General features: G+C 37.3%; 6 protein-coding genes across 14 annotated transcripts in view; 3 read left to right on the top strand and 3 right to left on the bottom strand.

Moving 5' to 3' along the window:
* LOC125801145 (zinc finger protein 850-like) overlaps positions 1-26,425 on the bottom strand; it is a 503,810-nt gene that overhangs the window by 262,993 nt on the left and 214,392 nt on the right. The window lies entirely within an intron of this gene.
* LOC125801185 (zinc finger protein 271-like) overlaps positions 1-26,425 on the bottom strand; it is a 253,538-nt gene that overhangs the window by 20,966 nt on the left and 206,147 nt on the right. The gene's annotated exons all lie outside the window — the stretch shown is intronic.
* LOC125801182 (zinc finger protein 585A-like) overlaps positions 1-26,425 on the top strand; it is a 243,056-nt gene that overhangs the window by 81,361 nt on the left and 135,270 nt on the right. The window contains exon 1 of one of the 3 annotated variants that reach the window (XM_049477483.1): positions 1,530-1,562. The exons of the other annotated variants lie outside the window; for them this stretch is intronic. The gene's annotated coding sequence lies outside the window, so the exon portion shown is untranslated. Of the gene's footprint in view, positions 1-1,529; positions 1,563-26,425 lie in introns of those variants that run through there. 3 annotated transcript variants of the gene reach the window in all.
* LOC125801682 (zinc finger protein 239-like) overlaps positions 1-26,425 on the bottom strand; it is a 155,704-nt gene that overhangs the window by 64,386 nt on the left and 64,893 nt on the right. The gene's annotated exons all lie outside the window — the stretch shown is intronic.
* Positions 1,436-26,356, top strand: LOC125801560 (zinc finger protein 585A-like). Its single transcript, XM_049478395.1, has 3 exons — positions 1,436-1,562; positions 11,459-12,577; positions 24,956-26,356. Exons 2-3 carry the CDS (start codon positions 11,578-11,580, stop codon positions 25,831-25,833), a joined length of 1,878 nt encoding a protein of 625 aa, XP_049334352.1. The 5' UTR covers positions 1,436-1,562; positions 11,459-11,577; the 3' UTR covers positions 25,834-26,356.
* Positions 1,538-26,425, top strand: part of LOC111188305 (zinc finger protein 239-like) — a 192,080-nt gene continuing 167,192 nt past the window's right edge. Inside the window, exon 1 of the mRNA XM_049478178.1 lies at positions 1,538-1,562. The gene's annotated coding sequence lies outside the window, so the exon portion shown is untranslated. The remainder of the gene's footprint in view (positions 1,563-26,425) is intronic.

The raw sequence follows: 26,425 nt of genomic DNA, 5'->3' as shown, positions 1-26,425 counted from the left end.
AGTGTATTTTACATGCATTAATATAGAAGATTAACCAATAATCACAGTATATTCTTTACATATATAGTAAAACACTGTTTGATCAGGCATGTGACTAACACCGGCCTTATTATGACAAATTAACCCACATGATACATAACGCGATTACTAACACATAGGACCTATTATATGGCGGACTAACCACGCGCTACTAACACATTAACATATAATATATGGAATCCATTGTGTGACGTGTGTAGCTTATGCTTGAAGCATTTCATTCACTGCATGTTTCTGACTATTCATTGTGCAAGTTCACAAGAAGGCTGGGGTGCTCCTGATTTTCCCTTTCCCTCCATGTGCTTCTCTCAAGATGGCAAGGGTATGTAACATTTTTGATTTGGTTGAGCTAATAAACAAATAAATAAATAAATGTTGAATAATTATGTGTGTCTTGGCGGGAAGTGTGCATGGCTGAAAGTTGAGGATATTGGCCACTGTTTTCTGTTGTTTCCTGATTTCTACTGTGTTTCTAATCTTGTTTTCTAATGTCATTTCTACTGTTTTCTTAATGGTTCTCTACTGTTTTTGATGGTCCATTTATGGGTTTTTTTTTGGATAGTTTCTGTATTTCTTTCCTTATAATTTCTGTATTGATTGCTTTAGTTTCTGCAGTTTCTTTGTTTTGTTATTTTTTTTTTTTGGTGCTTTTATTTATTTATTTTTTTTGCATTGTTTTCTGGCTATGACTATCTGCATAATTTATTGTAGTAGCTAAGTTTTGTTTAATTTTGTAATTCTTTGTTTTTTTGGGTTCAATTTAATTAGTTTATTTTCTTTTTTCATTGGTTTCAGTAACTTTGTGGGTTTTTTTTTTTCCAATTAATACTCTGCCACACTTGAGTTTCTTTTCATCTAGTGTGTTTTTTTTAACAGTATTTTTGAAGTTACCAAAGAAAGAATCCAAGCTAGTCCTCCCCATTATGGTTTGTTTGGTGTGGTGTGCAGTGTAGTGTTAAGCTGTGGGGTTTGTGGATCCTTTATTTTTGGTTTGCTTTATTCCATCCAAAACTGGTGTTCATGTGCTAAAGCCAAGTATTGTCAGTGTCAACCAATTCAGTGGAGATTCATTGTGGGTTTTATGTTTGTGTTTTGATGATTGTGAATAAAAGTATTTTTGATATCAAACTCTGCCTCTATAGACTGTTTTAACACAGTCAGGATCTGTGAAGGGGGAGGGCTTCACATTCCTTTTGGGTTTCTCCCACCTTTTAACGGGAGTGGCGTAGTCAGTTTATAAGTGCATGGGTAAAAAAAGTATCACATTAAAAAATATTTTCTTTCCTATTTTAGTGAAATACTTTATTCTAATTTGTGAAATGAAAGAAAAGCCCCATAGAAGTAGTTCTACGCTGTTTTAAATGAGAGTTTTAGCTGTTTAGCTCCATTCAGCGCGGTGATGGGGTGTAATGTGATATGGAGGGGGCGGAGCTCTACATAACCCGAGTGAGGCTGAGCTTCGGGCTCTGCAGTTCTTTCGCAGCGCCTGAGGAGGAAGAGCAGGATCAGCTGAACTACAGAAGGTATGGAGAAGTTTCTCTCTCTTTCTTTAACACGCTGTTCTACATTCACTCCTACACCAACACCACCTTCACCACCTTCAGCACCTTCAGCATGTGCAGCATTTACACCACCAGCACTGGATCTTCTAGCTCTGCTCAGCAGTTATGTGTCGTTGGAGAACGATGCAGCTCTAAGAGTCGGCTCTTTGAAGTGAACGATTCCACAATGGGAGCGTTTTAGGATCCTATTTGGGATCCGTTTTTTTTCCTTCAGTTTGTCGCTGTCTCTCTGCCTCCCTGTCGTTGCGCTTGTGCTCTGCAAAGTGTCGCAGAGCCCACAGTATTTTTACAACGTCATTTTTTTTGTCCTTCGGTGCCTCGCTGTCTCCACTCCACCTATGGAGCTAAATTAGTGCCAAAACTACGCAAATAAAGAAAACGCGCTTCTAGCGATTCCCCAGAGCATTAATTTACACTGATTAAGGTGTTTAATACATCTATAATAATCACCACTCTACCATTTTATATCCGATTTACACACGGTTTGATTTGTTACAAACAGCAGAGATGTAGTTATGATATAGAAAGCTGTTACACATTACAAATATGAGCTTTCATGCTGAAATATTTTATATTATGCTCTTTAAAAAAGAAAGAAAAAATATTAATCAGTGTTTAAATTAATTAATTAGATATAGATAGATAGGTAGGTAGGTAGGTAGGTAATCATATCGACCTGGTCCTCACCACACAGCCTGCCTCACTCATCCTGACAGAAAAAAACCCTAAAATATTAGCTTGTAAAATGACCCAGTGGTGTTATAGCAGAATAACACACCTAACGGTTAAAGTTAACTATATAACGGAAAGGATTAACCATTACAAACTGTGTACATTATCCTACCATTTAGGCTATATATCAACAACTAATAACAAATTCATGTTTTTAGGACATTCACGCTGTTGGTAGTATGTGATGTTTGGAATTGCTAGCTAGCTTGGCTAGGTCGCTAGCATTGGCTTGATAAGGTAAAGGTGGCTAAACTGTAACTTACCTTTAAAAATAATGTAATGTGCCCCTATATCCAGTTGCTGTATCCTTTTAACAAAACTGCTTTTGTTATTCAGTATTTTTCTACATTGTTCGTGACGCATTAAAAAAACATGGTTTTGGTTTAATAATGTCATGATACAACCCAGCAAACATGCCCACACTGGGCCAATGAGGTTGGTGTGGTACCGCCCCCATATGGGCAGCCCAAATCGGACCAATGGGTATTTGTACATTGGGCCAACAGAGATTTGCAGAGCTCTAACACTAACACACACACACACACACACACACACACACACACATGCCCTCAGCGGAAAACCAATTGTGGCCCCAAATTTTTAGAACTGTGCAATATTGAACAGAGAACACTTTTCAAGAAAGAAAATTTAAAGCTGTGCTATTGGCACTTTGACATTTTTTGCAACTGGCTGTAAAACAATTATATAAATAACACAATTTAAAGTGTATAGTAAATTAATACATTTATTACAAAGTATCATGTATAAAATATAAACAACACACAACAGTATTTAAGTAAATTAAATCCCAAGTTTATATTTTAGCATGTAGATAAACATGTACTGCATAAATATCTCCATTTGCAAAAACAGTATTTATAATAAACGGTATGATATAAATATCAAACATAATACAAAATAACAAAGAATTATACAACTTAAATAAAAAAAAAATATATATATATATATATATATATATATAAACATCAATAAAAACAGCAAATCATATTCTTGAATAAATACTTAAATGCACTAGACTGATGTAGTAGATGAATAATAAACTGATACTATTATTGCTACTGGAACAAAGCCTCTGGGGTGGGTTTCCCGAAAACGATCAACCTTAGCGAATAACGAACAAACTAACGAATGACGTGAGTAAAGAACGAGCCAGTTCTGCGAGTGTTTCCCAAAGAGCTTCGCAACGTGAAAATTAACAAAGGAGGTTAAAGAACGTCTTTGTTGAATCCTCCCCCGAAACAGCGCACTCAATCGATCCACACATATCGATTATTATGCAGTATTTATTCAGTATTACACCCTAAAAATGTAAAAAAGTGTTGTAATCATCAATATTATACATATTTTGAAATTTAAATTACAAAAGGATGTACTTTGGCATTAATAAAATACTCCTACAGATACATATGGCTAAATAAATAAGTCATATGTTTATATATAAATGTTTAATAAACATTAAACTTTTTAAAAAACTATTATTGTTAATATACATATATATTATATTAATAGATATTGTACTAATATTATTAATAGTAATATTGATAATAATATTAATTTATTATTATAATTATTAATAATATAAAAATAATATAATAATATAAAAATAATTATTGTTCCGTATATATTGTTGTAAAAAGAAAATGAAAGATGGGTTACCCCCATCCACCATCCGGGGTACAACTCCCCTGCGTGTTCGTTTTGATGGAGAGAGTCGCAGACAGGTGGAGTGGAGTTGAAAGCAAATCAAGTATTTATTACAAAGTACTGAATTCTGGATAACCAATACATACAAGACAGTTAACAGCCGTCAAATAGTAAAAGTTCTGACCCCCCTCTGATCTGACTCCATGTTTATACCCCAAATGACGTGAAACCTGCTGATGAGGCGTTGCTAAAATCATCTCATGTTAGCATGCATAATTTCACGTGTTAGTAATCCGTTTCACGTGTCTGACCGGACCACTAGTGCTTGGCCTTGACTGTGTCCAGCCAGAACTGAACATTGTGGCATTATCTGTGTGTGTGTGCGTCACTCCCCGCTTTGAAGAGCTGCAGGTTTAGGGAGGCACCCACACACAGAGAAGGCCGCTTTGACCTAAGAGCCTCCTCTGTATCAATTTAGTTCATACAGAGTGCACCAGTCGATGATTGATGGCCGTTAGTTGTGACCAAAATGCCTTAAGCATGAGCTAAACAAGTCACACAATGGATTTCTTATGTTATATGTTAATGTGTTAGTGGCGCGTGGTTAGTCCGCCATACAATAGATCCTATGTGTTAGTAAATGCCTTATGTATCATGTGGGTTAGTTTGTCATATAATAGAGTCTGTGTTAGTTACATGCCTGATCAAGCAAAGTTTAACTATATGTGTAAAGAATATATATTGTGAGTATTGGTTAATCTTCTATATAAATGTGTATAAAATACAAGGTTTCACACAATGATTATGTAATTATAGATGCTAAAGTTAAGTAATCATTATTGAAGGATATTTGTCAACACACCCAAGGTATAATAAACGTTAACTCTTCAATATACACACACACACACACACACACACTGTAAAGCTCCAGCTCATCCTAAATCAACATCTCAGTTGGGTTTAGGTCAGGGGATTTTGAAGGCCATGCACCTCTTTGTTAACTAGATAATTCCATATGCGTCAATTAATTGTTTTCATAGTTTTAATATTAATCGACAATGTAAAAAAAATAAATAAATAAAAAATGAGACGTGTCAACTTTTGACTGGTATTTATATATTTGCGAGCTGACGCACCCCAGAGTTTGCCCAGATGAACGGCCACAATGTTGGTTAGAAGCAGTGATGGTATAGTTACTTTGAAAAAGTAATCCGATTACTGATTACTGATTACTGATTACTCATTTAAAAAGTAACTTAGTAACTTTATGGATTACTTGATTTTAAAAGTAACTAAGTTACTTTACAAGTTACTTTATTAGTTATTTTCAGCAGCTGCAGACACCACCTCCCGCTGCCTTAACATTAACATTATAACCAGTTTTGCCAATACTCCCTTTATTGGAAAATGCATTTTTAACAGCAACAATTTATCTCTGTTAAGTTGAACTATTTCCTAAAAAAATACGTTTTAAAAAATTAACATAAATATATTTTTTTATAAAAAATAAAATATGGTCTTTCTTGATTTTACTAAACATAAATGCTTGTTTTTATAAAAAATATATAAAATAACGAAAGTCTTTCTTGACCTTACATATTTAACACTGTAAAACTGAACATTGAACCTGTTGTTCTCAGCAGGGCAGCAAGGAGTGGTTTTATAAAACAGAACCGTGTATATGGTCTAGACCAGGGATCACATATTTGCAGACTGGGGTCCGGGTCCGGACCCAGACGTTGTCCAATACGGACCCATACCGGACCCAACTACTGAGAAGGATTTAATTCTGACAGTGTTCATTTAAAGCACCGGAACTTTTCTTGTCTTTACGGTATACGCGCAGTGAACTTCCAATCACGTGTGGTGTAAAATCTTTAAATGCTCTCCTCTGCCAATCAAATTTGTGGCAGACCGCTGCCCTGGCCAGTGAATTGGGACTCGGCCGCAAAAAAAAAACGCTTTAATAAAGAGATAGGGCGCCGAGAACTGGCGGAAAACGAAAACGGGCGGAAACTAAAGACACGCCGAGCGCGAGAGAGAGAGACAGGGGAGAAAGCGAGACGCGTGTGATTGGGGAAGAGCAGAGGGGCAATGGGTAAGAGAGCGGTGTGTGTGTGTGTGTGTGTGTGTGTGTGTGTGTGTGAGGTGGAGAGAGAGAGAGAGAGTAACGCATAGTGACTTAAATAAGTAACTTTAATCTGATTACTGGATTGGAAATAGTAACGCGTTAGATTACTCGTTACTGAAAAAAGTGTCAGATTAGAGTTACTAAGTAACGCGTTACTGACATCACTGGTTAGAAGCACCTAAATAAAGAATAATATTAAATATTACCTGCACATTCACCGATACCCTTTACAATACGTGTAGGTGTGAGTAAAGACACTGCAGGCGTCCCCTGCACCGGACCTACAGTACCAGGAATTTTCCCAATAGCATGGAAATATATTGTATTGTGCTGTAATTCCCGGGCTGGTGGGAAGTGTATATAAGTGTGTGTATGCCACATAACAGCCTGATTACAGAATCCACGGACTTGGTGACTTTGCAGCTTTGCTTAGACCGTGAGCATCATCTGCAGGAATCTGGATTTTTAATAATTTATGGGTTTGATTGGTCAATTCCAGTATGCCCAGTTAGACTACACAGAGAAAGTTGGCATTATAATATAATATAATATAATATGAAATATAATATAATATATAATATAATATAATATAATATAATATATGATATAATATAATATAATATATGATATAATATAATATAATATAATATATAATATAATATAACTCATTCACTCACTTACTCACTCATCGTCAACCGCTTTTTCCGTTAAGAGTCGCGGGGGGGTGGCTGGAGTCTATACCAGCCGGCATCGGGGGGAAGGCAGTATACACCCTGGACAGGCCGCCAATCCATCGCAGGACAGACAGACACACAGGCACATCCACTCACACACTCACACCTAAGGGGCAATTTTTATCCGACATCCAATTAGCCTGAACTTTGGACTGTGGGAGGAAACCGGAGCACCCGCAGACACGGGAAATAATATAATATAATATAATATAATATAATAATATTAATTATTATAATAATAATTTTATATATATATATATATATAATTATAATTATATATATAATTGATTATAATTAATAGTAACATAATATAATTGCTTCAAGCAGGGAAATTATAATTTTTCTCCCTCAAAATTGGCGGTCCCTGGTGTTTAAGGTGCTGAACTGCAAGTAGAGATCCCCTAAAGAAGCTCTTAAGAATAACGACTGGGTGAGGGCACTCGTTAATCTGCGAGCGAGTTTACGTAGTACTTTAGTTACGCACGGGTTTGGGAAACACTCTTTAATTAACGATCAATCTTAAGTACGAGTTGACGAAGTTCTTAGCGTAACGAAGCTTTCAGGAAACCCACCCCTGATCTCTATTATTAATTTTATTCCTCTTGCTTGTAGACTTGGAACCAAAATGTCATCCCAATCAAACCAGTAAAAAAAAATTCTAATTGAATATAACATTAGTTTTTGCATTAAGGTTTTTATCTCACAGCAATAATAATGAAGGAGAAAATAGATGTACTTTACATAAATAGAACAGATATAGTTAATCATAATATCAAAAATGAATATTGTTTATGCATTAATATAGCATAGATCATAAATTAACTATTTTTTTGAAGAGACTGCATGAGACGATGCTTCCGTCCACCTGAACGGTCCCGTGCATTCCAAAGCCAAACCTTTGCAACCTGCTCGATCTCTGCATCCTTTGGTGGTGGCATGATTGATCTTCTCACGGCCTCTTAAAATAATAATATAGAGATATGAGAATGCAGTCAGGTAAATACTACATCTGTTAGTGTCTTTTCATGTACAATGCTTAATTTTAGAGAAATTTGCAGACTGTATTTGATTACAGTGATTCTTATATAGTGATAGTTATTTGAATTTGAATTTCTTCAGGCTATTCATGGTGAAACATAAATAGCCTTTACAGTCACTGTGTGTGACTGGTAGTTACATTCTATAAACATGTGAGGTGGCCGATATCAGGATATCAGGTTCACAAAAATACCAAAACTTTTTTAAATGATATCTTTCCCTTAGCTTAACTGGCTATCTTTGCATTAGCTTAACTGAATATCTTTCCCTTAGCTTAACTTGCTAGCTTTCCATTAGCTTAACTGGCTATCTTTCCCTTAGCTTAGCTGTATATCTTTCCCTTAGCTTAACTGGCTAGCTTTCCATTAGCTTAGCTGGCTATATTTCCCTTAGCTTAGCTGGCTATATTTCCGTTAGCTTAGCTGGCTAGCTTTCCCTTAGCTTAACTGGCTATCTTTCCCTTAGCTTAACTGGCTATCTTTCCCTTAGCTTAGGTGGATATCTTTCCCTTAGGTTAACTGGCTAGCTTTCCATTAGCTAAACTGGCAATCTTTCCCTTAGCTTAGCTGGATATCTTTCCCTTAGCATAACTGGCTATATTTCCGTTAGCTTAGTTGGATATCTTTCCCTTAGCTTAGCTGGCTATATTTCCGTTAGCTTAGCTGGCTATCTTTCCCTTAGCTTAACTGGCTATCTTTCCCTTAGCTTAACTGGCTATCTTTCCCTTAGCTTAACTGACTATCTTTCCCTTAGCTTAACTGACTATCTTTCCCTTAGCTTAACTGGCTATCTTTCCCTTAGCTTAACTGGCTAGCTTCCCCTTAGCTTAACTGGCTATCTTTCCCTTAGCTTAACTGGCTATCTTTCCCTTAGCTTAACTGGCTATCTTTCCCTTAGCTTAACTGGCTATCTTTCCCTTAGCTTAACTGGCTATCTTTCCCTTAGCTTAACTGGCTATCTTTCCCTTAGCTTAACTGGCTATCTTTCCCTTAGCTTAACTGGCTATCTTTCCCTTAGCTTAACTGGCTATCTTTCCCTTAGCTTAACTGGCTATATTTCCGTTAGCTTAGCTGGCTATCTTTCCCTTAGCTTAACTGGCTAGCTTCCCCTTAGCTTAACTGGCTATCCCTTAGCTGGTTATTGTTGACATACTTGGATATAAAGTTAACTTACTTAACAGCAGTCTTTCTCCAAGAGCCGAGATAAGCTGCCAACTTGGGAGCCCCTCGTGTTATTTAAATGTGAGGTAAATTCTCATTCTAACTTGAGTGGTAACTGCATTAGCACCACATTAGCGTATCTTAGCAAAAAATAGAAAAGCGGATAGTAGAACAGAAATTATAACTTACCTTTCAGTCACTTTGACAGACCAAAGTCACTCACTGACTTTGCCTTTAAGCTTGATCGTTGCTCTGTGATAAAGGCACGTGCAGGGAGGGGGGAGGGGAGGGGGGTGGATTCGTTGGTTACATGATCCTCACAATTAAATATCACATGCAAAAATAAAAAAATATGTAACTTTTATAACCTTGCTGGCTTACACAAAGTGTATAGTCAAGCACAAAAACATTTATAATTTAATATTTTTATTTATTTATTATCAGCACTACCAATGATAAAGGTGAGATTATGAACCAGCACCATGGAGCAAATTCGTAGCTATCCAAAATATTAAATAAAAATATTTTTATAAATAAAAATGTATAGCTATACAGTATATGTCTTGAAAATATGAGATGTTACTATGTGTGTGTGTGTGCCCCTCCAAAGGTCTCTGCACAACTCTGCTGTGGTACCTTGATTTTTCTCCAATATATGCAGGATTAAAGTAAAATAAATTATACTGGACATAAACATATATAAAATGTCTCTAGAAGATATATAATAGGAAATGAAAACAGTGTGAATTTTTCTTTTGCTTAAAACAGCAAGAAAGTACTACCCTGAATGTGATAATTAGGGGTGGGTGATATGGCTCCATATTTCAGGGTAATATAGTTCATGATATTCAAAAATATTGGCAACATTATTTCTTACGATATTTATGGCATACTGCCTTATTAAAACAGATTAATGTCATTTCTGGAGCTGTGATTGTATGCAGATAAATTATCCCATATTTGGTCCTACACCTGAATAAAAAAAGTAATATTATCTAATTTCTAGAACATAAAAACAGGAAGGGGTAGGTCGAGACTCTTCATCAAGCATATACATTTAATACAGGCTTTTTCTGCTTCCGGTCACTGAAATTATTGAATTGAAAAACTAAATATTTGATTATAAAAGGTGAGGGGTAGAGATATACTGCAAGTCAGAAAATTACAAAGATATTTATAAGATAAAATGAGATACACTTTGTTAGAGCAGTATGACATATTTACAGCTAGTGCTGGACGATATGGCCAAAATTTATATCACGATACATTCCTTAATTTCGGTCGATACAATATAATTTCGATATCGATATAAATATTTGGAAGGCCTCAGAAAAACTGTTAGGAATCCCTGCAATGGAAATCTGTACCTATTACTGTCTTTAAAGCCTCCTCTCATAAAAAACTGTATAATACTTTAGAAATTAAAAAATGGTCAGAATGAATTAATGCTCACCTTTATTTGCATGTAGCAATATAAAAACATGACATCTCTGTCAAACACAAACCAATAACCTATTTACATTTTACCAATATAAATAACTTTACATTACAACAGAGGCAGAGCTTCTTATCCTTTTGTAAACATATTTAACAGGTCAAAACAAAAGTGCCTCATCCAGGATAAAGAATGCAGAAAGCCTTCATTTATATAAAAGGAACACGATATCACCGTCAAATAAACAAACCTATATCAACTATAAATAACTTAGATACAACACAAACTACATAAGTGCTTCAGCCAGAATAAGGAAGATATTGTGTGTAGTGAAACTGCTTGAGGTGGTGGAACAGATTAGATGCATTACCGTTGCTAGTCAACTCCACTTTCCGGCACAATTGGGAGCAAGCTGAAGTTTATCAGACCTTTGAAAGCCGAACCACTGAATTAGACCTGCCTCCCTCAACTATCTCTCCTGTTTAATCACTTGTGGAAGCATCAGGTGTGCTCATTCTGCATCTAAAATCTAAAATTCTGCATCAGGGCCGAGCCTAATCGAGGAACTCGGTTCGGCCGCACTGCGCTCCGCTCGGCTTCATAGCGGGAGGTTCTAGGTGTGGACCGGAGCGCAGCCGAGCTTCAAGTTTTAGTAGTATGGATTATAGTGTAAAGTGTGATACTACTAAAGTAGTAGTATAACACTGTATTCAGTGCTCAGGACAGCAGCAGTGTTTCTGCTACATACATTTTGCAGCTGCAGCCTGCTGACAGTCAAGATACAACTACATATTAAAATGTCTGTGAATTTATAATGGGATAAAAGTACTGAAGCCTTTATTGTAGTATGAAGGTGTCCCAGTATTTTTCTCCATATAGTGTAACTAATGTAGGTAATTCTTTTTGGTTAATTGACCTGCTTTTATTTTAATACACAAAAGTTTTTTTCTTTGTTTTTCCAGAATAAACAACCAGGATATTTAATAAAGAACAGTGTTAAACTGCTGAAAGAGGCGAAGCACAAGCCATCCAGAAGAATCTCCTGAAAACGCAGAAATTGTTTGCTACATTTCACAGACAGATGGAGCCAAGTCCCGACATGGAGGAACATCAGCACTCTGTCAAGAGTTTTACTAAACAGAGTGATATCAAAAAACACCAGCGCATTCACACAGGAGAGAAACCGTATCACTGCTCAGACTGTGGGAAGAGTTTTACTAAACGGAGTAATCTCAAACTGCACCAGCGCATTCACACAGGAGAGAAACCACATCACTGCTCAGACTGTGGGAAGAGTTTTAATCAACAGAGTGATCTCAAAAAACACCAGCGCATTCACACAGGAGAGAAACCGTATTACTGCTCCGATTGTGGGAAGAGTTTTACTGAACAGAGTAGTCTCAAAATACACCAGCGCATTCACACAGGAGAGAAACCGTATCACTGCTCCGATTGTGGGAAGAGTTTTACTAGACAGAGTGATCTCAAAATACACCAGCGCATTCACACAGGAGAGAAACCACATCACTGCTCAGACTGTGGGAAGAGTTTTAATCAACAGAGTACTCTCAAACTGCATCAGCGCATTCACACAGGAGAGAAACCGTATCACTGTTCAGACTGTGGAAAGAGTTTTACTAAACAGAGTCATCTCAAACTGCACCAGCGCATTCACACAGGAGAGAAACCGTATCACTGCTCAGACTGTGGGAAGAGTTTTAATATACAGAGTAATCTCAAAAAACACCAGCGCATTCACACAGGAGAGAAACCGTATTACTGCTCAGACTGTGGGAAGTGTTTTACTCAACAGAGTAATCTCAAAATACACCAGCGAATTCACACAGGAGAGAAACCGTATTACTGTTTCGACTGTGGGAAGAGTTTTACTCAACAGAGTAATCTCAAAATACACCAGCGCATTCACACAGGAGAGAAACCGTATCACTGTTCAGACTGTGGGAAGAGTTTTACTGAACAGAGTAATCTCAAACTGCATCAGCGCATTCACACAGGAGAGAAACCGTATCACTGTTCAGACTGTGGGAAGAGTTTTACTTTACAGAGTGAACTTATATTACATCAGTGCATTCACAAAAGATAGAAAAGTATCCCAAATCTGTTCCTCTGCCATAAAAAATGCAAACCTTAAATCTTTCAGACAGCCAAAAACACCTCATCGTGCACAAAATCTTCACTCTGTTACAAGAACTTCATTTAAAAATGGCTTTTTACAGGTTCAGAAAAATGAATCTTATCCAGAGATGATGTTTACTGAATTTCATGCTGTGTTTTTATGTATGTTTGTATACCTACATTAGTTAATGCCTGCAGAGCTCTTCAACACTTAGTGTTGTGTTTTAAGAAGTTTTTACACACAGAATCATAAATGGTACCACTAACAGCATAAACTAGGAACATACATTTTTACAATTTTTTCAGTGATATGCTGAATAAATAGTAAAGCGATGATGCTAGCTCAGAGTAAAATCGTATATTAAATCTCAGCATTAGCTTTAGAACTAATAATAAACAAAAGTGAGGATTTTATCATTCTGGGACATTTTTAGGTTTAAAAATTGAATATGCTTTGCCATAAGTAGGAAATGATCATTTGGTCAACTTATGTCATTTACAGCTTTAACACATTCTCAATTGTTTACATATAAAAACTTTCTTTATTTTTTCCTCCACTCCACGTTTGTAGTTTGTAGTTGGAGCGAGGGCACTGCCAGTGTTTGCTCCAGATGTTAGATTAGCATTACTTAGTCTTTTAAAATTTAGATGTCGTAGTTTAAAGGAGTAGAGTATTCTTAGGAGTAGAGAATATTCTTAGCTTGCAACAAAAGGCCAACAAAATCCTTTTCAGAGTTTAAAAAAAAAAAAAAAAAACGGTCTAGCTAGTTTCCATACTGAAAGCAACACTCAGCAGGCTATGCAGCAGTAAGACTGCAGGATCCTTGATTCCCTCTACTGCACATGTGTCAAACACAAAGCCCGCGGGCCAAATGTGGCCACATCCAAGCGAGAGCTTGTAAGATCTTAGTGTCTATAATAAATAGGTCAGAAGCGTTCTTTGACCAAAAACTACATTTCCCACAATGCTTGTCGATTGTATTACCCGCGAAGTTACGGCTTACTGCCACTACACGGCAGTGTAGTCATTGATGTGGAAACCCTGCCGGAGGGAAGGCGTAACTTCGCGGGTGGAATTGAGACATACAAACGTTTATCCCATAATGTCCAGAAAAAGAGAAGTTGATGCAGACGGACGGCTGTGCTTCAAGGCGAAAGACCGGTATGCCTTTTGTGTTACGAAGAGTGTTACTGACCAAAATAAACGCTTGTTAGGAGAGATATAAGTTCTGTGTAAATATTTATAAGACAATAGCTGACAAAATCTGTTTTAATGACGTTAATAAACATCACTGTGACAGCGCTAGTCACAGTTTCACCTCAGCAAAGGAGGAGGACGTGAATAACTTATCTAACCAGCCTTTACTGATTTCTGCCCCCAATAACCCTTTCAATAACCTCCAATAGCCTTTAATAGTCTTCAGTAGCCTTCAACAGTCTAACCTTGCAGCCGTGGTGTGTTCACTAAACTCCGTAGTTATAAACATCCTGAGGTTAGCAGCGCGCTAACTGACCTGTTTATAATGTAATCCGAGCAGTGACTCCGTGACGACTGCTCTAAACTGCTGCTATTAGCTGCTTGGGCTGAAAGATGAACTGTAGAGAGCTGTATTATTCGGTTAGTGGGGTTAAAATCTTTATTTTCTACACATAAGAATTTTAAAAACTGTAAAAACGCTCCAGACTGCCTCAGCTGAGCCCTGTAGCCCGTGGCTGGGCTGTAGCTCTGACTCAGTAAAGACTGCGGGCTTGTGCTGCTGTTGCTGCAGCTTCGACTAGTGGTTGTATGAGGAACTGCTAAATCTGAGGAAATGCTAAATCTGTCACATGTTCTTAACAGCTCACAATTTTTAATTTTATATTTATTAAGCCTTATTTCAGTATCAAACGTTTTGATCAAAGTTAATACAACTTGTATTTTATGTCATTTCTATTCACTTGACTAGTTTGGTTCTTGATTGATGGAGTTTTTGGATTTCATAACATGACAAATTAAAAGGATTTATGTTAATAGAGCAACAAGCAAACATTTTTTTCCATGCAACTGTAACATTTGATTGAATAAATAGTATATTGAGAGTTATTTAACATTAAGGAGTAATTACATTCATTTTATATTACATTTGGTTACATTTTATTACATTTATAAGTTACATCTGGCCCTCAGAGGACAGCCAATATGCCAATGTGGCCCTCGGCCAAAATGAGTTTGACACCCCTGCTCTACTGGTTTTCTCATTGGTCTATGGTTCAGTCAGTCTGATTAAAAATCTGCAAGTTAATCTACAGGGATATTTGGTTGTGTTGTGTTGCTAAAGTTATATACTCTGTTATCTTTTCCTTATTTGGTATCGTTTTGCTAAAGGGTTTTTTTATATCTCTAAAGGTACTAAAAATATCTAATCCATTTACTTTATTGATTGTTTTATCCAGTACCAGCTATTATCGTTGTTTTACATCACCTTATGTATTTACTCATATTCATATCTATGTGATTCAATAAAAGGCTTTTATATTGCAAGATCTGCAATCTTATCTATTCTTTCAACTTAAGCATTTAGCCAAAAGCTTTTGTACACAGCCAAACATACATTCAAGCAACCACTATATACAGTGCCTTGCAAAAGTATTCGGCCCCCCCCCCCTTGAACTTTTCAAACTTTTGCCACATTTTGGGCTTCAAACATAAATATATGATTTTTTTGTTTGTTTTTTTGTGAAGAATTAACAAGTGTGTAAGAATACGGAGGAGTTTTGCCTTACTATGTTCATTGTTCATTGATTAAAGGGTTAATCTGTGTGTAACTAAATCAGCATTTCACTTAATCAGTATGTTATTCAAGCATTTAGCACGATTCATGATGATTCACATTGTGACTTAGAATGTATGTATATTGTGTCCTTGTGCTCAAAGCAAGGCCGTTTTTCTTGCAACTTAGCATGATTGATTTTTTCCAGCAGAACCATGAGTTTCTGTACATGTAATCTATAGTCTGATAAGGTTGGGGTGACCGAGTTCTCGGCTGACGTATAGGATGAATAACTGCTTATCAGTATCAGGATCCGGGGGGTGTGAGGAGCCTCCTCACACACCATTAGACTGAGGCCAGGCGAATGCCTGTTTTTATTAGACTCTGTCTAGGAAGAAGAGTAGAGTTGGGCGGGAGAGCTTCTCCCGAGAGGGACTACAGAGCCACAGGTCCTGTTCACACAGCCGAGAACTCTGGAAACCCCAACTTTTCTCACCTTTGGGGTTTTCCTCTTATTTTCACCTTTTTATTTCAATTCATTTTTCAATAATCTTTTTACTCAATTTTTGATGTATCCAAAAAAACTGTTTTGCTCAGAAGATTCTTTGAATAAAATCTGACGGAACTACAATTTTGGACTGGATCTCCTTTTCTTCTTTATGACGTATCATGCCAAATACATCATAATTCGAACAGTAGATCAATAATCTTTCAATCGTTAAGTGGAACGAAATTTATTGGATACACATTATGTTGAGAGACTCAGTATTTTGAGAACATTGGTATTTAACTTGTGTGAAACTGACACCAATAAATCCATAACTCCTGCTATTTACTTACATAGAAGTGTTTTTTTTTCTCAGTAGCTCAGTCGCTGTGAAGTGTGGAGGATAGTTTTGCAATATATTGATTATCGCTGAATCGCAGTTTTGAGATATCACCGTTATCATTAATTTACCACTTTGCTCAAAGGTGCTGAAAAAAACTTGAAAATGGGCCTTGAAAGTGCTTGAAAAGTGCTTCAATTTTACCTTGTAAAAGGTGTTTGAACCCTGTGTTTAAAAACCCCAGCAGCACTGCTGCACCTGATCTACATGTACCAACACAACACACACGAACACGTCACCACATTAGTGTCAATGCAGTTTTAAGAAATATTTATCACGAAAATAAAGCTCTCTGGCGCTGGGAATTAAATATACAGGGTAAAATTTAGGCTAATCGGATATGCAGGTGAAAAAATAAACTGTGAAAAAATATGTGTGAATATGTGTATGTATATACCTACAAATCTCAAATGTAAATTGACATAATATGGACCATTAAATGACGGTAACAACCTGACCGTTTGACACTTAGCTAATCTGCATACCAGTAGGAGAGAGCAGAGATAGACTGGCTGTGTATGAAACGGTAGGCAGCTACCACAATCCCTCATGCCTGAGCTGTTCATATGTTAACACCCACTAAATGATTAAACCTTTACAAGTATTAATATGAACTTTAGGAAAAAGAATATAAACAGAATTGCCCTTTTTTCTATTGTGAGTTAAATGAAGTCACTGCTGCCTATTCTAATAAGCTAACCGTATGACTAGCTTGACGAGCTCTGGGGACATTTTTACATGGGATGTGTCTGAAAGATCTGTGGACAAAAAGACATTACTTAAATTAATGAAAAGTATTATTACAAACGTTACAAAAGGACTTTCTGAGCTGAAAACAAAAGAAAAGAAAATATGTTCTTTATCTTCTTTTTTTCCCTCCTTTTTTCCTCCCTGTATCACAAACTCTACTAGTTCCTCCCTTTACCCAAGTTTGATTTTAGGAAGTCTTTTACGTCTTCTCTGTATATGTGTTGTTTGCAGAGGCGGTCTTTGCATAGAGGCATTGCTAGGCAACTGCCGTAGGGCCCGTCCCACTGCAGCCCACTGTAGGGGCCCTTTGACTAGCTGCAAACTTTCCATAGGCCTACAGCTGGTAATTGGGGCCCTTTGGACAGTAATTCACGGATAGTGTGTTCATAAATGGTGATTCTTGTATGTTTAAAATGGAAACAAAGATAACACAATACATTACAAAGAAATACAGATTCCGTCCACACCCCCTCTCTTTCGCGTTAAAATGGAATATTCCATCCATGCCATGTGGCCATGCCGGTGAACCACAAACGCGCTGCTTGTGAAAGATGGAATTAAAGTGAAATTAAGTGTACAAGTGGGTTGTGAGCGAAGCCATGAAGCGCCACCACCCAAGTGGCTAAACTTAAAACAGATGCTCTTCCAAAAGCTTTTTTAGTGTGTCAGCACCACTGGACCAAATGTTTTGGTGGAGGAGGAGGACGAGGAGGTGCCATACTAGGGTTGTGTCATTTATGACCCAACATTGCGATGGACCATTGCGATGCCACGCCCACTTTTTTTATTTTTCCAGAAACATGCACTGACCTTCTTTAGGTCTTCTTCACCTAAAACTTTAGCAGGGATTGTACAGAAAAAGATCAAATCAGGTATATAACTGAAGTAAATATATAAGTGAATTAGAGTCAGGGATAAAATTAAAATACCCTACTGCTATAAATATGCCTAATTGGCATATTATTATATTATTTATTATTATTCTATTATTATTAAGATATTATTATTTATATCTAGGTTACAGCTTGTCTTCGTTTTTTTCTACATGTCTGTATTAATTTTAAACATTTCATGTTATTCACGCTAATAGAATAAGCCTGCTCGTTGTGCGTCGGGTGCATTGGGCACCTTACTTTGAATAATTACTAGTTACTAACGAAGTTACCCCACTATAAAAGTAACTAGTTACCAGTAAAAGTAAGTATTGACTTACTTTAAATCATGTAAATTCTATTATTATTATAAAAATAATAAACGAAAATAAAACCAAAATGTTGACAAAAATATAATCTAACGAATTTCAAAACATAGAAACGAAAAACGTTAAAATGGTATTGATATGACATAATATAATCAAACAGTTTAGCTTCAGTAAAGGAAAGCGCGCGCTGCATTGCGATAAAAAAAAAACTGGAGCCTATCCCAGCAGGCATCGGGCAGAAGGCAGGATACACCCAGGACAGGCCGCCAATCCATTGCAGGGCAGACAGACAAAAAGACACATTCACTCACACACTCACACCTGAGGGGCAATTTCAATCAAGTTCCAATTAGTCTGAACGTGCCGTCTTTGGACTGTGGGAGGAAACCGGAGAACCCGGAGGAAACCCACGCAGATACAGGGAGAACGTGCAAACTCCACACAGAAAGACCCGGGTTGCCCCAGCCAGGAATCAAACCCAGGCCGTCTTGCTGTGAGGCAGAAGTGCTACCCACTGCGCCACCGTGCCGCCCATTCATTTTAAATATTTTTAGTATTTTATTGATCAAACACCCCCGCCACCGATATCATCCATCACGATGTTTCAATGTAAGCATCGTCATCTGCCAGTTAAGGAGACATCGCCCAAACCTATGCCGTACACTCTCTCACACACACAAACACACACACACACACACACTCACTCCCCCAAACTCTCCTCATTCAGTCACATACCCTTTTTCTCTCTCTTTCGCCCCACATATGTTCCCTCTCATACACATGCATTATCTCTCTCTCTCTCTCTTATTCACACACTCACACAGGGACACTCTTCATCACTCACTCAGATGTCTCTCTCACACACTCATTCTCTCTCTTTCTGTCACACATGCATTTACACAAACTCTGCCTCCTCTCTCTCTCTCTCTCTCATATATTTTCACTCTACATGTTGATGTGATTGATAATTATTCTTTATCATTAAGTTCAGTTACAATTCTAGATAATAATTACTGATTGACTCACTCACACAAATGCTCTCAGTCACACTGCTTTACCTTTTTTTTGGCATTGGGGTGTATATTTTATTTAAAGATATGTTTATTGATTGCACATATAAAAAGTACAATTAGCATTGAAAGCTTCAATTTTCTTTTTTTTTACTATTTTTTTAAAATAAATATTTTCCATTTTGACATACAATGGTGTTATATCTGAAACTTATTTCTCGCATATTAACGTTGATGGCCCCCTAGCTAAATTCGCCTTGAGCCCCCAAATTGCTAAGTCCGCCACTGATCACCATATAGCTAGGTAACCAAGTCTTATTGTTAAGGAAACTTCTCCTTAACTGAAACTAATTAAAACGGTAAATAAAAGAAAAACTAAAACGAACTGAAATGACAGATTGAATACCCTCATTTTTGTTTGTTAATTTATTTATAATTGATTTATATTAATGTGGTATATCATGATATATATCGTTATTGTGATATCTTTTTTCCCATATTGACCAGCACTACTTCTAAGTAATATTAATTCATAAAATTTTAATTTTTTACCTTTTAAACCTTTATCTGATTTAAATTTGAATTAAGCATGTATAAGTGAAGGGTGTTCGGTTAACTTACCAACATACACTTGTACTTATATGCAATAAAATGGCATTGTAAGATCTAGCTGCTGTTTTATTTTTTCAAATTCCTGCTACATTGATCACTTGACCAACGATGTCTAAAAACCTTTTCCTTTAGACCACTTTATAAAAGATTCCTCATTTTTTTTTACAACACAGTTAATAATTTTCCACCACATTAGCTTCAGACTAACAGTGATATGCACTCCTGAGATCAATATGTGTTGTTTTGTATATGTAAAACAAAATCCTTTAAATATAAAAAACACAAAAGAAAATTTGGTGAGAAATGTAAATTTAATTGTGTTTTACCAAGAAAATCTGCAGCTCCACATCAATGGCTTAACTGATTTGTTTACTAAATCAATATAGCTGACACGATGGCGAATCACAGCATCGGGTTAAATCCCAACTTCATCTGCAGAGCCAGAGAGCAGCAGAAGCTCAACACCAGCAGATTCAGAGCAGCAGTTCCAAGACCTGCTGCGGTTTTAGAGAAGCTAATGTTACCCACAGTTTCATCATCTCGATATCTATGTTGTATATGCTGGAGAGTGAGTGAACTCTGACCCGACTCTTTCCTTTTTTTTATGTTCTAGAAATTAGATAATATTACTTTTTTCCAGACGAGGGACCTGGGTTAAAAAAGCACTGGGAACATTAGCTAGCTAGATAGCATTTGATACTTGGGTTAAAAAAAGCACTGGGAAAATTTGCTAGTGTTGTAAAAAGAAAATGGAAGATGGGTTACCCCATCCACCATCCGGGGTACAACTCCCCTACGTGTTCGTTTTGATGGAGAGAGTCGTAGACAGGTGGAGTGGAGTTGAAAGCAAATCAAGTATTTATTACAAAGTACTGAATTCAGGAGAACCAGTACATACAAGACAGTTAGCAGCCATCAAATAGTAAAAGTTCTGACCCCCCTCTGATCTGACTCCATGTTTATACCCCAAATGATGTGAAACCTGCTGATGAGGCGTTGCTAAAATCATCTCATGTTAGTATGCGTAATTTTACGTGTTAGTAGTCCGTTTCACGTGTCTGACCGGACCACTAGTGTTTGGCCTTGACTGTGTCCAGTCAGACAGTGTGGCATTGTTTCAGGAATTGACTGTGTGCAGTCAAACAGTGGCATTGTTTCAGGAATTGGACAGTGCCGCCCTCCCCATGTGCGCGCGTCCTCCTCCCGCTTTGGTAGGTGAAGGACTTTACACGCACAGAGAGAAAGGCCGCCCTGTTCATCCCGAAGTCTCCTTTGTATCAATTCAGTTCGTACAGAGTGCACCAGTCGATGATTGATGGCCGTTAGTTAGGGTCATACAGCGACTGAGATGCCTTAAGCGTGAGCTAAACAAGTCACACAATAGATTTCATATGTTATATGCTAATATGTCAGTAACACGTGGTTAGTACGCCATACAGTAGATCCTATGTGTTAGTTAAATGCCTTATGTATCATTTGGGTTAATTTGCCATATAATAGAGTCTGTGTTAGTTACATGCCTGATCAAGCAATGTTTAACTATATGTGTAAAGAATATATATATTGTGATTACTGTTTAATCTTCTATATAAATGTGTATAAAATACAATGTGAGTAATATAAATGCGTATAAAATACAATGTGAGTATTGGTTAATCTTCTATATAAATGCATATAAAATACAAGGTTTCACACAATGATTATGTAATTATAGATGCTAAAGTTAAGTAATCATAATTGAAATAAACGGTTACTCTTCACTAGCTAGATAACATTAGATACTGGTTAAAAAGCACTGGGAACATTGGCTAGCTAGATAACATTAGTTACTTGGTTTAAAAAAAAGCACTGGTAACATTGGCTAATTAAATAACATTAGATACTTGGGTTAAAAATGCACTGGTAAGATTGGCTAGCTAGATAACATTAGATACTTGGTTTAAAAAAGCACTGGGAACATTGGCTAGCTAGATAACATTAGATACTTGGGTTAAAAAAGCACTGAGAACATTGGCTAGCTAGATAACATGAGATACTTGTGTAGGACCCTTAAAAATATCCTGTGTATTTGTATTTGTATTATTTCTTTGTTTTTCGTTGTAAGTGTAAACGAACTCCATTTCCCAGGAGCCTTTTCTGTTTCGCGGGTTTTTCTTGCTGATTTCCTGTTCAGCTCAGCCAATCATACGAGTGAAAAGCTCGACAGACATTTTTCTATCCAATCCGCGCTGAGTAGGGGCGGGACTAAGAGGGAGAGTGTGAGTGTCTGTGGGTGTGTGTTGGAGGAGAAGGAGAGAGAAAGTGAGGAGAGAAGTTGTGTTTAGACTCTCCGGAGCGCTTTTATTTACTTGTTATCCGCTCTATAACACAGTTACAGTGCTATTGTACTGTATAGTGCTCTAAACCGCAGCGTTCAGTTCAGTTTTACTGCGGAACCTCTGAAGAGGCAGTTCAGCCGGACTGTGGAGTAAAGGCGCTTCTCCGCGGACTGAGAGCTGCTGCTGCTGCTGAGTTTCCTCGCGCCTGTCTGCAGCAGCTCGGCCGGACCTCGCGTGTGAGTTGAACACGGAGGGTGTTCTGATCTTCCCGGCGCTCGTGCACTGCGTCGTCTCCCGCTGTGAGTGCTGGGGACTGCTGCGTTCTGACCGGGAGCACCGGGAACCGGGAGTCTGTTGTCATGGCTACTGAGGACGCCATGTCCGCGAGCTCTGTGTGAACCGTGAGTAACGAATCAACTGACTCGGTTGACTCATTCGATTCACTTTCGCTGACTGAGTGGAGTTATAAGTGCACCAACGTACCGGCCCAACAAAAAGTGCTTGAACTGTTTATCTGGGTGTTTTACCTCTTATTGGAGGTGTGTTTTCTCAGTTCAGTGTTTCATACTAATTGTTTAAACCAAGCATTGTTTGATTTGGGTATTTTGTTTTACTTTAGTTTTATTAAACAGAGTTTCACCAAATATATAAATAAAAAGGTAAATAAAATGAGATTAACTACTTAAATAAATGCATTAAACATTGAAAGGGGTCAAATTGACCCCAAACATAATAGGAGGATTAAGTGACTCAATCAACCAGGGGAGTTTTATTCCTACACAGAACCTGATATAATCTGGCCCAAATAGTCTTAACATCAGTAACTTCTTCCTTTAATGTGTACAAAAATTCTGTCTAAATTGGCTACTATTTTGTAGTAAAATGAGAATGCTTGCTGGACTCATTTGAACAAGATTTTACCATCCTATTAACAAATAAACTCAAACAAATGCTTTGTATTTTATAATTATTAGTTTAAAAATTTTATTTGCATATGAATTTTCAAACGCTTTTACAAGTGTGAAGTACCCTTCTATACAGAAATCAGGATGGTCCATTGTGATGTCAGAGAGTGATTTTACAGGGAGTAGCTGTGAATGACCTCAATTTATGGAAAGCTTTTAGAATACATAAATAGTAAGACTTTAGACAAGGTGAGCAACAAACAAGATCTGCTGCAGTGCTGCAGTGATCTGCTCCTTTTCAAGAACCTGCAGGACATCAATAGGGTAAATGCAAAAAAATGTAACCACAATATTTTAAATTAAATTTAGATTTAAAAAAAAGTGTCTACTGGAATCAATGTTACAATTGGTACTCTAACAACAGCACTGATCTTTCCATAGTAATTAGTAAGTGTTATTTGTTGGGGTAGTTTGAAGTGACTCTAACAACGAAATACATTTTTCTGATAAACTGGTGCACATTTCTATCTCTAGTGTCACTCTAACTGTAGCCATCTTACCTAAATTCAAATGTAAATGCAAACAAGTTGGGGCATCACTTGAAGTTTACCATCAACAGTGAGGACCAAGTCCATCTGGTACAACTTTAGCATTTACAGGGTTAAAAGGGTTGTATCAATTTGGTGTAAATTTCTGAACAGTGTTAACTTGCATGGTAAATTTTGTCTGTAAAAAAATGTTTGATTATTCATGGTGATCATAAGAAAGTGAAGCATTGATTATTTAATGGAGTAAGTGCTTCTCTTTGGGGTGGTCAAAATGGTACTATTGATCAATGAAGTGAAAGCTCATCTTATTCAGTTCATTTTCAGTCATTAAAGATTATTATTATATTTTATTAAATATGAACTACATGGAACAAAAGGAACAAAAAATTCTGCGCAGGTCTTCTAGGAGGCTGCCACGAGAAAATCTGGACACTGTATTATGTACAGTAACAGTAACACTACAGCATTAATAATCAGCATCTTACATGCAGATAACTGATAGTGATTATTTAACAGCTCATGAGTGCTCGTTTCCCTCTGCTCTGCTCCTAAACTGCAGCTTAAGTGGTTAAAGTTAAATTTACCTAAAATAATACAAATATATCTCCTCTCCTAATAAACTTTTATCTCAAAGTCAACTGTTTTATTATTATTATTTTTTAAGAGTGGCCCTAAAACGATGTGGTACATGCACAAACATACTTAAACATTCTGATTGGGGATGTAATCGGGTACAGGTGTTTACAAGGCTGTTATTCTTCTTCGTATCGGATTATTTATAGGATTATCCACCTCATCCAATTGGATAGAAATATTCGAAATGGCCTCAATCGGACTATTCTATTCTATTATTCTATTCAGTCCTTATAAAGGCACTAAACAGGTGTCAGACTGATTATTATGAGTGACAAAAGGTGGCCTCCTTCTAGTGGCTGGAGGACCACCAGCACCCCCTTACACTATGGACTTCGACTGGGATAAAAGTATGAAGCTTTTATGGTAAATGAAGATGTCCCAGTAGTTTTATAAGTATAGTGTAACTGATTTAGGCAGCTCTCTTCAGTTAATTGATCTGCTTTTATTTTATTATTCAATTGCATTTTTCTTTGTTTTTTTCCAGAAATTAAAATATTCTCCTGAAATTCATCACCAACAACCAGGATATTTAACTAAGAGCAATGTGAAACTGCTGAAAGAGGTGAAGCAAAAGCCGTCCAGAAGAATCTCCAGAACACACAGAAACAGTTTGCTACATTTAACAGACAATTGAAGCCAAGTCCCGACATGGAGAAACATCAGCACTCTGTCAAGAGTTTTACTAAACAGAGTGATCTCAAAAAACACCAGCGCATTCACACAGGAGAGAAACTGTATCACTGCTCAGACTGTGGGAAGGGTTTTACTCAACAGAGTCATCTCAAACTGCACCAGCGCATTCACACAGGAGAGAAACCGTATCACTGCTCAGACTGTGGGAAGAGTTTTAATAATCAGAGTAATCTCAAAAATCACCAGCGCATTCACACAGGAGAGAAACCGTATCACTGCTCAGACTGTGGGAAGAGTTTTAATCATCAGAGTAATCTCAAACTGCACCAGCGCATTCACACAGGAGAGAAACCGTATCACTGCTCAGACTGTGGAAAGAGATTTACTACACAGAGTCATCTCAAAATTCACCAGCACATTCACACAGGAGAGAAACCATATTGCTGCTCAGACTGTGGAAAGAGTTTTAATCAACAGAATCATCTCAAAAATCACCAGCGCATTCACACAGGAGAGAAACTGTATCACTGCTCAGACTGTGGGAAGAGTTTTACTACACAGAGTAATCTCAAAAATCACCAGCGCATTCACACAGGAGAGAAACCGTATTACTGCTCAGACTGTGGGAAGAGTTTTACTGAACAGAGTAGTTTCAAAAAACACCAGCGCATTCACACAGGAGAGAAACCGAATTACTGCTCAGACTGTGGGAAGAGTTTTACTCTACAGAGTACTCTCCAAATACACCAGCGCATTCACACAGGAGAGAAACCGTATTACTGCTCAGACTGTGGGAAGAGTTTTACTCAACAGAGTACTCTTCAAATACACCAGCGCATTCACACAGGAGAGAAACCGTATCACTGCTCAGACTGTTGGAAGAGTTTTACTCAACAGAGTAATCTTCGAAAACACCAGCGCATTCACACAGGAGAGAAAACTCCATCTTAGTTCAGTTTGAAGGCAATTAAAAGTGCAAATCGTAAGTCTTTTCCACTACCACTAGGCCCATCTGCATGAAAGAAGAAGTGAAAACACCAGCTGAGGAACTCCAGAGTGTGTTCCCAAAAGTGAGACCCAGAGCCACAGAGAGAGACGATACTGTTCCGGATACTGCCGTGTGGACTGGAGGAGCATCCAGACCCGCAGAGAGGCCAACTAAATCCTTTCCAGAGGTTAAATAAAACGCTCCAGCCGTAGTTCCCATACTGAAATCAACCCCCTCCAGACTTGTGTAGCGCAGTAAGGTTGCAGGCTCATTCATTCCCTCTGATGGTGTTCTCATTTGTCTATGGTTCGTTCTGATTAAAATCTGTAACCATAGAGGGATATAGATGGATATTTGGTTGTTGTATTACTCAAGGTTTATGCTCTCTTATCTTTTCCTTATTGAATATTATATGTTGCTTAAGGTTTTTTGATCTCCAAAATTTACTAAGAATATCCAAATCATGTAGTTTCTTAATTGTTTTTATCCACCACAAACTATTATCTTTGTATTGCTTCACCTCTATATTTACTCATCTGTGTGTTTTATTAAACT

Source organism: Astyanax mexicanus, chromosome 4, assembly GCF_023375975.1.
Source record: "Astyanax mexicanus isolate ESR-SI-001 chromosome 4, AstMex3_surface, whole genome shotgun sequence".
Classification (NCBI taxonomy): domain Eukaryota; kingdom Metazoa; phylum Chordata; class Actinopteri; order Characiformes; family Acestrorhamphidae; genus Astyanax; species Astyanax mexicanus.
Note: the sequence above shows the minus strand (reverse complement) of the source record. Positions and strands in the feature narration are given on the sequence as shown.

Bases quoted from the DNA above. Each gene is read 5' to 3' on its own strand.
- LOC125801560 (XM_049478395.1), top strand. From the start codon at position 11,578: ATGGAGCCAAGTCCCGACATGGAGGAACATCAGCACTCTGTCAAGAGT. The intron at 12,578-24,955 runs ATCAGTGCATTC...ATCTCAAAAAAC, and splicing joins ACAGAGTGAACTTATATTAC to ACCAGCGCATTCACACAGGA.